The sequence below is a fragment of the Eumetopias jubatus genome, unplaced genomic scaffold (genome assembly GCF_037043125.1).
Source record: "Eumetopias jubatus isolate StellerSeaLion01/CBP00866 unplaced genomic scaffold, mEumJub1_p1.0 scaffold_4, whole genome shotgun sequence".
Taxonomy (NCBI): Eukaryota; Metazoa; Chordata; class Mammalia; order Carnivora; family Otariidae; genus Eumetopias; species Eumetopias jubatus.
In genome coordinates, this window is record NW_028274810.1 from 112,207,123 (window position 1) to 112,220,231 (window position 13,109).

At 50.5% G+C, this 13,109-nt stretch overlaps 1 protein-coding gene across 2 annotated transcripts in view; it reads left to right on the plus strand.

Moving 5' to 3' along the window:
* Positions 1-13,109, plus strand: part of COL22A1 (collagen type XXII alpha 1 chain) — a 225,653-nt gene that overhangs the window by 137,153 nt on the left and 75,391 nt on the right. For both annotated transcript variants that reach the window (XM_088023088.1, XM_088023089.1), the window contains 4 exons: positions 1,030-1,083; positions 2,296-2,349; positions 5,022-5,126; positions 6,314-6,358. In XM_088023088.1, coding sequence (XP_087879214.1) covers positions 1,030-1,083; positions 2,296-2,349; positions 5,022-5,126; positions 6,314-6,358 — 258 coding nt within the window. The remainder of the gene's footprint in view (positions 1-1,029; positions 1,084-2,295; positions 2,350-5,021; positions 5,127-6,313; positions 6,359-13,109) is intronic.

The following is a 13,109-nucleotide window of genomic DNA, read 5'->3' on the forward strand; positions in this document are numbered from 1 at the left end:
CAGGGACACACCAACACCCACTCACACATACACGTATTCTAAAACCAGCCTGCACATGTACAGTGATGCACACACCCCTGTAGAAACTCCCAGCACACAGGGGCAGCTAGGGACACGGGCAGACAGGTGCCTTCATGCACACGCCTTCTGAGCTCTCTGCTGCTGTGCCTCGCCTCCTGCGGGGCCAGAATCTCTGTGGGGTGGGCACTGGACCCTGGGGGCTGATGGAGTGAAGTGTCCTGGTGCAGGGCTGCAGAACTCAGGCTCCTGTGTGGCGCTGGTGGAATGAGGCCACCTCCACACCGGCTCTGTGTGAAGCAGTGGTGGTAGTTAGAGGTCCTGGACTGTGGGTTAAAGGCCCCCGGCTGGGGGGCATTTGCACACCCAGGCCATCTGTGCCTGTGGCCGAGTGGGAATGGGGTCAGCCAAGGGCAATGAGTGACGTGGATGTCACAGGGCGGGTGCAGATGGCAGGCTCCTCCCGGCTAGTAGAGAGAGAGAACCCTGGGTGGAGGGCAGCATGCCAGGCAATGAAGCCGAGTGCAGGCACGGATGCCTGGGAGAAACATGAGTAGCCTCCAGTCCTTGGGGAGTTCCCTGCTTCCCATCTCCATGGGTGTTGACCCCCACCCATGGACTCTTTGTTAACCATCAGTGTTGCGTTCAAGTCCACTTCCTCCAGGAAGCATTCCGTGATTCATCTGTCAAAGTCAACACACAGGCATGCACACACACGCACACAAGTGCACACGCACACCCTACCTCTGCCACCTCCATGCCTTGGTCTTAAGGAGCTTCCAAGAGCCCTCTGTCCTGTCTCCCACGTCTGTGCCAGCATCCCACTCACTGGAGGTCTGGCTGGCTGCCACCACATAGGCACGGGAGGAGGCTCACCTTGCCCGTGGGGGGAATGTCCGGTCAGAAGTAGCAAGCTACAGTGAATTGAGGAGAAGGCAGGTTTGGAGAGACTCTGGGGTAACTGCTTGTCGTTGATACATTGAGCCTTTCTAAACTTCTGCTTCTGAATAGGGCAGTCCTGGAACCGCGGGCCCACCTGGTGCCGACGGCCCCCCAGGAAGTGCGGTGAGTAATGGGGGGGCGGGCACCAGTGCCGCTTGCAGATCCACAGCAGCCCCCCCCCCCAGGTTAACATGTTTATTCTCGTCCCTGAAGCGGGCGGAGGGGTGGTGGTGTAGGCACAGCCATCCTTGCTCCCATTTGACAGCTGGAAAAATGGGCATCCCAGACAAGGTCACCTAGAAAGTTCACCAGCCTAAGGCTCGAGGCCACTCATCAGATGTCCGAGTGGGAAACAAAACTGTGAGAACTGCAGAAAACTGCAGAAAGCCTGTGAACATCGGGGATGTTGGGGTCAGCCTCCGAGTTTGCCTTTCAAAGAGACAGGACAAACCTAAAGGATTCACAGGGGTCCCGACCTTCAGGGTCCCTAGAGGCTGATCATTTATACATGGCGGCATCTCTTCTAAGAACTCTGCATGCGTTAATTCATGGAATCCCCTTGACCCTGGGAGGTGATTTTTCTCACTGCTGCCATTCTACCCAAGAGGAAAAGCAGACACAGGGAGACTGAGTCGTGTCCTTAGTGGTCACCAGAGATGGTGCTGGAACATGCCTATGTCTTGTCAACCCTGTGTTCCTTTGCCTGAGGGTTTTCTCCGGCTTTCGGAGCCCGCAATGTCCAGCTATAGGACACATGGTGATGAGCATGAGCCCGAGCTGCCGGCTGCGTAAACCCCTGGCTCCTTCACGCGGGCAGCCCCGGAGGGCGTGTCCTGAACCAGCTCCGGGAGCACCTGCAGAACTGGGCTCCAGCTGCACCCATGCATACTGTCCTCTGTCCTCCCCTTTCTCACTGCTTTGTTTCCCCCCTGGGGTATCCCTGGGCCACTTGCACTTAAGCCTTGGCTCCAAGTCAAGCCCCGGGTGATGTCAAGGGCACGGGGTGGAGCAGGGCCCTGATGTGGAGCCTGTGTTCCTAGGTCATCCTCATCCTCCCTCGTGTCCAGTGGAGGCCGGGCCCTGCCCTCTGAGAGCCACTGCCTGGGGCGGGGCAGACCACCAGGCAGGGCAGGCTCGGCACAGGGGCACGTGAGCGGACAGGGAGGGACCATGCGGGCAGGCAGGGAGGAGTGGTCTCCCCCTGGGAAATTAAGTCAGGGATGGGGAGCCCATGGGCACAGATGGTAGCCTTGGCTATGAGGGTGTAGGATCACCCTTCTCTGGGAGCCACGGGCCATCTTGAACTTATTATGTGCATAACTGTATTTTTTTCAGGGCTCCCCTGGCATCAGAGGGCCCCCTGGGAAAGACGGGGAGCGTGGAGAAAAGGTAAGACATAGCTGTTCTCAGCATATGCAGCATCTGTACTTGGCTTCTTGAGGAGCCCTGGAGGTGGAGGCCCAGCCACTGGGGCCTGTGTTCAGGCGCTGGGGTCCGAAGGGGCTTTCTAGGTAGAGGAGAGAGAAAGCCATGCAGCTACCTCCGGCAGGCTCCCAGCAGACCTGAGTCAGACAGATCCCTAGGGAACAGATGGGGGCTCGAGGGGGCTCTGGGAAAGGAGGTGACTTGCCCCACCTCGGATAGCGGAGCTTGACTCCAAGGCCCCCTTTCTCTCAATTCGGTGCACCAGCATATCCATCCCACACCTCTGTGTGCACCCTGAAGCCTTCCCAAGTTTGAGAAAGAGTTTCATTTATTAGAGGGAAGAGAGACATGGTATCTCCACAGAACACCAATGCCCCCGAGGTAGGGGAGGAAGGTCCCCAGTCCTGTTTCACCTGCATTTTAGGAAGTGAAAGTGACTCTGGGGTTCATTGCTGAGGGCCTGCTCCTGGCTTCCAGTGGGTAGAAACCAGGGTTCTGCCAACAATCTCACACTTGCAGGACAGCACCCCCCACCGCAATCCCCCCAAATGTCAGTGTGCCGGCGCGGAGACGCCTGATGTCTGTAACATGAGGACAGTGACGTGTCAGTGGCAGGTTGTAAAGATGGAGTGCAGAACTGACCCGTCAGAAGGCTCAGCAGAGGGCCGGGGAGGAGATCTGCTGCCCCATCTCCCTCCGCGAGCGGTGTCCCGTCCCCGGATATCCTCCACCTGGCAGACGCTCCACCGGGGCCCCTTTAAGCGCAGGTCCCTCAATGTCCTGCTGGGAATACCTTCAGGTCCACTTTAGCCAGAACCTTTTAAAGGAGAGATCATTTTGTCCTTTCTATTTTGGCAGAATTTAACAAGAATAGATGGTACATTTGCATTTTGGCAGGGAGGCTGGATTTTAAAATACATGTCTCCGATAAAAATGGTTTAGCGCGGAGGAAAATGATCAGCCAACCTGTAGGACATATCCTGAGGTTTTTTGGAGTGTTGGTTGATGATAAGCCCAATAATAACCCTTATGTGGTGCAAGTGCTAATTTTTGTTTTGAAAGAAGATAATGCCATCGTAGATTACAGTAATAAAAGTAGAGCACCCAGATGAAGCCAGGGGAAAAAATAACCCTGGCCCATCTGCTTTGCCTTGATTATACCATGTCTGAAGATTGCGCTCTATTCTGGACACACAGTAAGTAGGGCACTGATGACCTTAGAAACGGGTGACCAAGATGCTGGAGGTTTTGAGGTCCAGTTGAGAGCCAAGAGGAGGAAAGCAGTGAGCTGTTGGCATATGCACCACTAGAGGGAGCCAGACACCCCCTCCTGGGCTGTGCAAGAGCCTGGGTAAGGGCCCAGAGCCAGGGCTGCGTTGGGAGGGGATGCTCTGCAAAGTGGTCAGAAGCCCAGCTGCCAGGGCAGGCTCTTTGGCTCTTTCTCTCTCCCTGGGTCTCCAGTGGCTGGCCTGAGGCTCGGGGAAGCCGATCCTGCCCTAGGCTTGCCGAGGGGGGGGGCCCTTGCTTTTCCAGCCCTTGCTCCTTACCGCACCCTCTCTCCAGCAAGGCATGGCTACAAGCGTTCACGCTGCAGCTCAGCCCCCAGGGAGCCCTGCCCAGGAAGAGGAGCCCCTGTGGCTCATGTGGTTTCACCCAAGCTCCACAGCCAGGGCTGCCCCATGGAGCTCTAGGCTTTGTGGTCCGAATGGTGAGCATTTGTGAAGAGCAGCTCCCTCCCTCCTCAGGTCCTGGAAGCTCTCTATCTCTGGCGTCTCTCTCCTCCCCCCCCATTCTGCAGCCCTGAGCTGTGTTCCTGTGGCTGGAGGCCTACCCTGTAAAGAGGGGTTAGATTCTGTCCACGGAACTCCAAGGTTGAGTGTCACATGTCTGGAAGATTCCAGAAAGGGCACTCTTGGCTGAATGGAAAGAAACAGTGTGTAACAGGGCTGCCTGATAAAGGAATAAGGCCTAGCAAGGTGATGAGCTCTCTGCTCTTGGAGGAGTTCAAGCAGAAATGGGAGGACCTCCCACAAGAGATGCACCGGATGCTTCTTGCACAGGGTAGGCGACTGGATTATAAAAGCGCTAATATCCTGCCCATTCCCACGTTCTGCCTTGTATCAGCTTGCCAAGTCTGCTGTGACAAATATCACTCATTAGGTGGCTTAAACAACAGAAATGTGTTGCCTGACTTTTCTCACCATATCTGGAAGTCCTGAATCAAAGTGTCATCAAGGCTGGTTCCTCCTGAGGGCCATGAGGGAAGCGTCTCTTCCAGAACCCTCTCGTTGGCTTATTGATGACTGCCTCCCCCCTGTGTCTTCACACTGTCTTCCCTCTGCGTCTGCCTGTGTCCAAATCTCCCCTTCTTACAAGGACACTAGTCGTATTGGGTTAGGGACCACCGCAACCTAACAATGAATTGCATCTGCAAAGATCCTGTTTCTCGACTGAGGTGTGGGGGATTAGGACTTCAGCATACATATTTGGGGGGACCCAGGCCAACTCACATACATTGTGTAGACTCGTCAGAGCATCACCGAGAAGCCTCCTGACCCCCTTCAGGCTGGCTCACCGTTGAGAAGCTTACCTTCTGCATGTCACTCATCCTGGAAACTGTCCTCTTTTCTTTCCAGGGAGCAGCAGGTGAAGAAGGGAGTCCAGGACCAGCTGGTCCCAGGGGCGATCCCGGGGCTCCCGGGCTCCCTGGAGCACCTGGACAGGGAAAGGACGGCGAGCCGGTGAGTGTCAGGTCCAGCGGTTTCTGTGTTCATTCGATCAGGCTAAAAATAGAAAATAAAAGGAAAGGAAACAAAAGAGAGAGAGAGAGAGAGAGACACTGGCTGACCTCCCAAGGATTAAGTGAGAAAATACACATAAATCCACAGAAAGTGGCACTGGGTGAGCGTCTATTATGTTAACTATGGTATCAGGCGCTAAACACCATACATTTAATCTCACAACTACCCTGAGAAGTGAGTACTTTTTTTAGCCCATTCAGGTGCCTATAACAAAATACCATAAATTAGTGGCCCTAAGCAACAGAAACTTCGTTCTCACAGTTGTGGAGGCTGGATGTCCAAGTTAAGGGTATTCACATTGCCAAGTTCAGGGCGTCTGCATGGTCAGGTTCAGGTGAAGGCCCTGTTTTGGTTTACAGAATGTCCACTTCTCACTGTGTCCTCACAGGATGGAAGGGGTGGGTGGTCTCTCTGGAGTCTCTCTTACAAGGGCAGGAATCCCATTCACAAGGGCCCTACCTCCTAATAATTTCACTTGGGCCTTAGGATTTAATTTATGAATCTGAGAGGGAAACAAGCATTCAGAACAAGGCAGTATTATCAACCCCATATTATTGATGGGGAATGTGAGGTTTGGGGAGGTGAATCACCTGCCGAAGTCACAGAGCTTGGCTGCAAACCCACAAGGGACCGGACCTTCTCTTCTTCCCTCACCCTGGCTTTCAGCCAATACAATCAAATGTGATTTTTTTAAATCTGGCCATGCGTCTGCATCAAGCAAAGCCCTTCAGCCTGAAGTTGAAGACTCTTCTCATTGGCTCCCCAGGTCTTGATATCATGGGAAATGAGAAAGGGACCAGGCTTTGGAAACCATGAGCTCTCCTTTGAAGGCTGGCCCTCCCACGTTTGCGGGAGCCTGTGGTAGAAGACCTTAAGTGGGAAAGAAAGCTGAGAGATACGGGGGTTTGCTCAGGGTCACACGGAGGCGGCAGGCGGCCGAGGCAGAACTCACACGCAGGAGACTTGTAGCTCAAAAACTGTGCTTTCTTCTGTAAACAACAGGCCACGGTGAGACCCTTGCCTTCCTCAGGCCCACAGCATAGGACGCACACAGCTTGGCTTGTGGTAGACGGGTAAAATGCGCATTCATGGTCTCATCACTGTCCTTGTATTCTTCATTTCCCCAGGGGCTTCGTGGTCCACCTGGATTACCTGGACCTCTAGGAATCAAGGTGAGTGTGTATCCAAGCAAATCGTGATGTCATGGTTTGGCCTGAAGTAAGGAACCATTGTTTCATTGTAAAGCATCTCTGGCCACCTCAGTCCACTTCCCCGTTCCGCAGTTTATCACATTCGGCTTAACTAGAGACTTGAGGGCTCTGAACGGTGATCCTGGTGATCCTGAAGTCGTTGCCATACAGTTGGCACCTAATAAATGCTTGCTGTTAAATGAAGTTGCAGAAGACACTGGTCTTCACCTGGCAGAACAATAGATCTAAGCAGTTTTGTGTTTTTAGTCAATTATGGTAACATGATCCCCAAATTTCAGATGTTTAACACACTAAACTTTTACGTGTCATTCCCAGTAAGCCTACGGGGAGTGGTGGCGGGTGGAGAGCTTGGGCCCACACGGCCACCTCAGTCCAGTGACTGTCCCACCATCTAGGACCTGAGTCTGCTACCAGTCCTTGGTGTGCAATGGAAAATGAGGGAAAGACAGTGGACAGACTGTGGGCCAGACCTGGAGGTGGCGATTCATTTCCCCCAACCAACCTCTCAGTATTGCCAGCAGGGGAAACTGAGTTTGTGGGCTAGCTTTGTGCCCAGGGGTGAAAGGGGGAAGCTTTGGTAAATACCTGTCATCTCACCCTCAACTCACTTGCAACCATAACTCAGAAAAGCTGACTTGGCCCAAGAGGGACTGTTCTTTTTTTTTTTTTTTAAGATTAAAAAAAAAAATTCATTTGCGAGAGAGAGAGCATGAGCAGGGGGGGAGTGGGAGAGGGAGAAGCAGACTCCCCACTGCGCAGGGAGCCCGGTGCAGGGCTCTATCCTAGGATCCCGGGATCATGACCTGAGCCAAAGGCAGGCCTTAGCTGACTGAGCCACCCAGGCGCTCCCAGGCGCTCCCAGGAGGGACTGTTCTTAGGAGAGCTTTCCTGAGTGACCGGGGACTCTTCCCTGAAGGTACCTTTACATGGAGTTGTTCACTCATGGACTCATTTATGCTCCCATCACCAGTGAATGCATTTATGATTGCATCTGCTGCCCATCCACTAGGTTGCCACGTGTCAGACCTTGAGGTGGGCTATGGGACAACACTGGTGTATGGGACATGTTCCCAGCCCTCCAACAGCTCAGGGACCAGAGGGGAAAACAGATAAAGGAGTCAACAGAAGCAGACAAGTGCTAGGGTAGAGAGAACCTTAAGGCCTGAGTAAGCTCAGAGGAGGCTCCCCAGCCCAGCCTGGTTTGACTGTGGAAGTCTTCTTGGAGGAGGTGATTTTTATCTTGATTTTAAAGTGCAGGGTTTGGAAGGGGAAGAGGTGAGGAAGGGGTTCTCCACAGGGGTACTGACACAGGAGGAGACACCGAGGCAGGACGTGGAATGTGTTCAGACACAAGCACATACTGTGAGCGCACCCACATCCAATGCAACATGATTTAACCATCTCCGTTGCTTGAACTTAAGAATGTGGGTCAGCCCATCGCTGATGGACATTGGAATGTTTATATATTTTTTTGCTTTAATGTAACATGTATATTTAAAATCACATTAAAATGTTGTATCGTTATATTACTTTTTGCCCACTGGTATGTATTTATGAAAACAGTTTTTAAAAATTCTTCTTGTGTGTCTTCAGTCCCGTTGCCTGCCACCCCCAGAGCCACTTTCTGAGTCAGCCAAACTCTTCTGTGGTGCATCCCCATCCCTCCCAGCTGTGTTAGCTAGGATACGGTGCTTCTGAAAACCATAGATGCTGCTCTTCTGGGAAGCTTTATCCCAAACCCCAGATCCCCATCCACTTAATAGTAGGAGAGGTTTTCCTTTTTATGCTAGAGCTGTATCTTCGGGATCTCAACAACATAGCCACAGAGGGTATTGCTTTTTACAATTGTATGTAAAAGGCTCATTGACAATAAGATCGAGGATAGAAGTTTGAGGCCTCAGGAATGCTTGCTGCTTCTACATGAAACTTCTTTGCTTCCTGGGTTTCTCCCTATTCAGGCAGGTAGCCTCTGTAAGCCTCCTAAGCTTGCACTGATTGAGGTCATGATCGCTCCTGTGAATCCCTGCTAGTGATTTGGTTGTTCACGGTCAAAGTCAAAAGAAACGGGGGTGTTCTCAGAGTGATCTGAGGAAATGTATGGCAACTTCCTATTTTCTGAAGAAGAAAAAAAAAAAAACCCTTAGAAACAACTTCTTCTGAATTTGGGGGCATATAAAATAGTCCCATATGCCCAGAGGAATGGGCATGGGTGGAGAGGAACAGGAGGCCGGATCCAGACTCTGGAGGGCCTTGTGGCCCCATCACCAGCCCGAGGCTGGTCTCTGAGGCCCCCTGTAATGCCCTGAGCCCCGCGTGTCATTGGCAGTGCTCCTGTGCTCTCACTTTCCTCCCCAACAGGGAGCCTCCAGCCTCTTAGAAGAGGAAGGCAAGGGCACCAGAAATGCCTTAAGATGCCCTTTCCCTGTGATAACTGTTTATGAGTTCAATAAATTCAACTCCCAGGCAGAGTTTGGGGAAAAATCAGTGATATAACACAAATAAAAATAGTTGCCTAACTCATGGTGTCCTAGGTCCATGCTTAATAAATATTCGTGGTCCTTATTATGAGATCACCCTATGGACTTGGCTTTAGGGTTGCAGCAAGGAGATGGGGATCTAGAGAGCCCTTATCCACCCCTGAAGGAATATTAGAGACAGGAGTGCAGAGAGCCTTGACCTGGGGTCCAACTGACCAACTGGTGCCAACTTCAGGGGACCCAGGGATGGTGAGTGATGCTGTCCTTTTGGCCAAAAGTTTACTCTTATTTAAAATGCGAGGCATGGGAAGAGATGGCCTATTCCAGTGTTGATACTGTATACGTCTGTAAGTTAGAATGTGGTTTAGAAATAAAGATCTCCCTGCTCGGCGGGAAGCCTGCTGCTCCCTCTCCCACTGCCCCTGCTTGTGTTCCCTCTCTCGCTGTGTCTCTCTCTCTCTCTCTCTGTCAATTAAATAAATAAATAAAATCTTTAAAAAGAAAAAGATTTCCATAGTTAATTGGCATTGGGAAGGTAAGTTTGAATTCTAGGAGGTCTTTAGTTGAAGCATAGGCTGCTCTTAGGATGGAAGGAGGGAGGGATGGAGAGAAGCCAGAGAGCCTGTTGAAGGCCAGCCTCCTACGCCCCCTGAAGTGCTGTCCATGGTGCTGAAGGGAATCCCCTGGGGTAGGAAGGGAGCCTCAGTTCCTAATTACTCATAACTGCCGGAAGGTCCTTAAAGACACTTTTCCTTTTCTTGTGTGGCACTTGTTTCCAGCAAAATGAACAGGCTTTGCCTTCATAAAGAACTGGGCTGGGATCCCAGCTCAGCGACCTACAGAATAGATGACTTGGAGCAAGTGGTTTAGTCTGTCTGAGACCCTCTGTTCTTTTCTGTTTAAATGAGTAAAGCCTATTTAACTCCCCAAGGGCTCTTGTGGAAAGAAATGATGTCATCTCCTTCCACGACCAACACTTACTCACATTTTTTCCCTGGACACTGTTGGACTGGCCCAGAATGTCTTACAGCCAAAATATTTATTCTAGAGTCAGTATCTCAGATTCTAGCTCACGTGCCCCCGCTCCTTTTTTTTTACTTAATCTTGAGCCTTTTTCCTTTTGCTGACAGAGCATTAAGGTCTTTTTCTCTTTTCTTGGGGCTATTTGCTCAAAGTCTCAGCCCATTAAGCTGTGAAGTTTTGTTGCTTTGGGAAAATGTTAGCATCACAATGGGCCGTAAATACAGGAAAGGAGCCAGGCATGGCCACCTTGCAGAAAAGAATGGAGACTCCAGATTCCAGGCTGGGCTGAGTGCTCCCTCCTGGCTCTGTCCTGCTTCCTCCTCTGTAAAAAGTTGATTTCCCCTCAAAGGCAGAATTTAGTACCTGACAAAATGTGGACAATGATGGATTCACTCATTCTAGCACTCAGGAAATGGCAATTAAAAGCTGTCATCAATGCTGGGTCCTAAACTGGGCACTATGGAAGCAAAAGTATGATATTGGGGCACCTGGGTGGCTCAGTAGGTTAGGCAGCTGACTCTTGATTTCCACTCAGGTCATGATCTCAGGGCTGTGAGATAGAGCCCCACATGGGGCTCCACGCTCAGCAGGGAGTCTGCTTGACGTTCTCCCTCCCTCTCCCTATGCCCCTCCCCCTTGCTGGCTTGTGCACACTTTCTCTCTCTCTCTAAAACAAATCTTTAAAAAATGTTGTATCGATATTGTACCCAAAGTAGGGTCTCACTCATTCTAGGTACTTGACAAACACTTGCTCAATTACTGGATAAATGAATGAATGGATAGTTTCTACTTTTAAGATACTTACACAGAAGTCAGAGGGTCAGACAGACACAATGGGGGAACAAGATGTTAAGATTAATGAAGGTCCACACAAATATGTGCAGGAGGACAGAGAGGAGTACGGGCAGAGGTGGGTTTGTGGAAGTAGAACGATTGGGCTAGTCTTATTTGATGGGTCAGTGTTTGGGAGGTTAAAACATGGACAGTTGGCATGGTTTAGCTGGCAGTACTTAGGGTTTGCTGGTGTGTGAGGCAGCCTTGGGAGGAAGAGGGGAGCCGAGCTAAAACAGAAAATGATAAGAAAATCTACATTAAATATATATATTTTTAAGATTTTATTTATTTATTTGAGAGAGAGAATGAGAGATAGAGAGCACGAGAGGGAAGAGGGTCAGAGGGAGAAGCAGACTCCCCGCTGAGCAGGGAGCCCGATGCGGGACTCGACCCCAGGACTCCAGGATCATGACCTGAGCCGAAGGCAGTCGCTTAACCAACTGAGCCACCCAGGCGCCCTACATTAAATATTTTAAAGAGGAAAAAGGCTCTGGATTCGTCTGACATTCATGTGTGTTTGGTTTATCTTCTGTCTTCTAATTCCACTGATAAAGTGGTAATAATATACTTGTAATGCTCCATGCTAAATAGTGTCTTCCCTTTGAAATGAGTCTTCACAGGATACATGGGAGTTTGGTCAAATGTTCTCTTTCATTCTCACTGATGATGGTCCAAGGTACAGAGAGGTTATGGGACTTGTCCCGGGTTACAGGACCAGGTGGACATTGTCCTAACACTGGACCTAGAGTCCCCTGACCGCCTGTTCGAAATCTTCCCACGGGTCCCTCTTACTGCCTCAGTGTGCTTGCAACTGGCATGAGGAGAAACAGGTTTGTCCTCTGTTCGTTACACTTTTTCCTGGGATTTCCCTTATTTCTGGACTACCTGCCTTCCCTTCCTTCCCCCTGCATACAAATTAGATTTCCTAGCAGCCCCAAGCATCTTGTACTTCGCAGAATGAGTCACATCACATTTTCCTAAAGAAACATAATGTACCAGCTGAGGCTTAAAGGAGAATTTCAGGAGAATTTCAGGAGGCCTTGTTACAGAGGTAGGGGTGAGGCGGAGGGGTGCCCCGGCTCTTGGGAAGCATGGCCACGGTGGGCCTGGAATGATAAGGGCCAGCAATGTTGTTACTAGAGAGAGGTTTGGGGACTGGTTGATCTCTTTTGTAGACCTTCACAAGCCCCCTCCCTCCCGTATCTCGTGAATGGGATTTCTCTTCGGAACTCAGCACGGAGTGTTGGAAATGGGCATCTTTTGGTCCAGGAGCCCATATTGCTGCTAGAAATAAACAGCAAGGGTTGGTGGAACAAATATGTGACTTAGGTACTCACCCAGGCCAGAGTCCTATTGCAGGAAAATGAATCATCTTAGAAATGTTACTTTTCTTAAAGGCCCAAATGTAAAGTTTTCTGATTGAAATGATGGTTAGAGAGTAAGCTGATTATTAATGAGATTTTTTCACGCTTAGAAACATAAGCGTTAATAAGCAACGTGTTGCCTAGCAATGTCAAGTTCCACCTGAGATCAGATTGCTGTGCATTATCTCATTGGCTCTTTGCACCAACCTTCTAAAGCTCTTTTCATTTGTCAGAGAAGTTAACTCATCCCAGGGACATTAAATAACTTGAACAAGATCAGCCACCGGTTCATGTGAGGCTTGGCTGAGTTCAGCTGACCTCATACAGGTGCGCAGTCTCTCACACAGAACTGATGTGTGTTCTGGGCTATGTGTGTTCTGGGCCGGATTTATTTTGGAATTGGAAAGGTAGCAATTTGCAAACTATAGGTGTAACATTGACTGTAGTCTGTGGGCCAGGATTCCTGATCAAACTCTAATATTGATGCAGCAGAAATGTGTAAGCATCCATAGACAATGGCATCCCAGAAGGTTGTACGTAGCCCACATCAGATCCAGGTGAGTTAGGATAAGCCCTTGTTTTCGGAGGCTGAGGATTTTGAAATTGTGGATAAAAGGGTATGATTCAGTCTCAGCTTCCTTCTACAGGAAGTGGCAAACATTCTTCCCTTTTACTCTTCCCATCAAAGTCCAGATTGACAGGTGCAGGAGAATGGCCACTGCCACAAGGGCTAGCTGGCATGTAGAGTCGGGCCAGACTCTGTGTCAGGATGGCTTTCGGCGTGCGGAACCTTGTTTCATGAGCACTCCACCTGCTGATGTGGCCGCTGCTGTGGTTACCTACCCTTTGTAAATGAAGAAACTAAAGCTCAGGGAACTTGTCACTTTCTTGAGTCAACCGTGAATAGGTGTTGAAGACAGACCTGAGACCCACAGTCCATGCACCCCGTGCTCAAAGGTTACAGCTCAGTCATTCTTGCCTTTCCCAACCCCTGGAGAAGGGGCTGGGGAAATA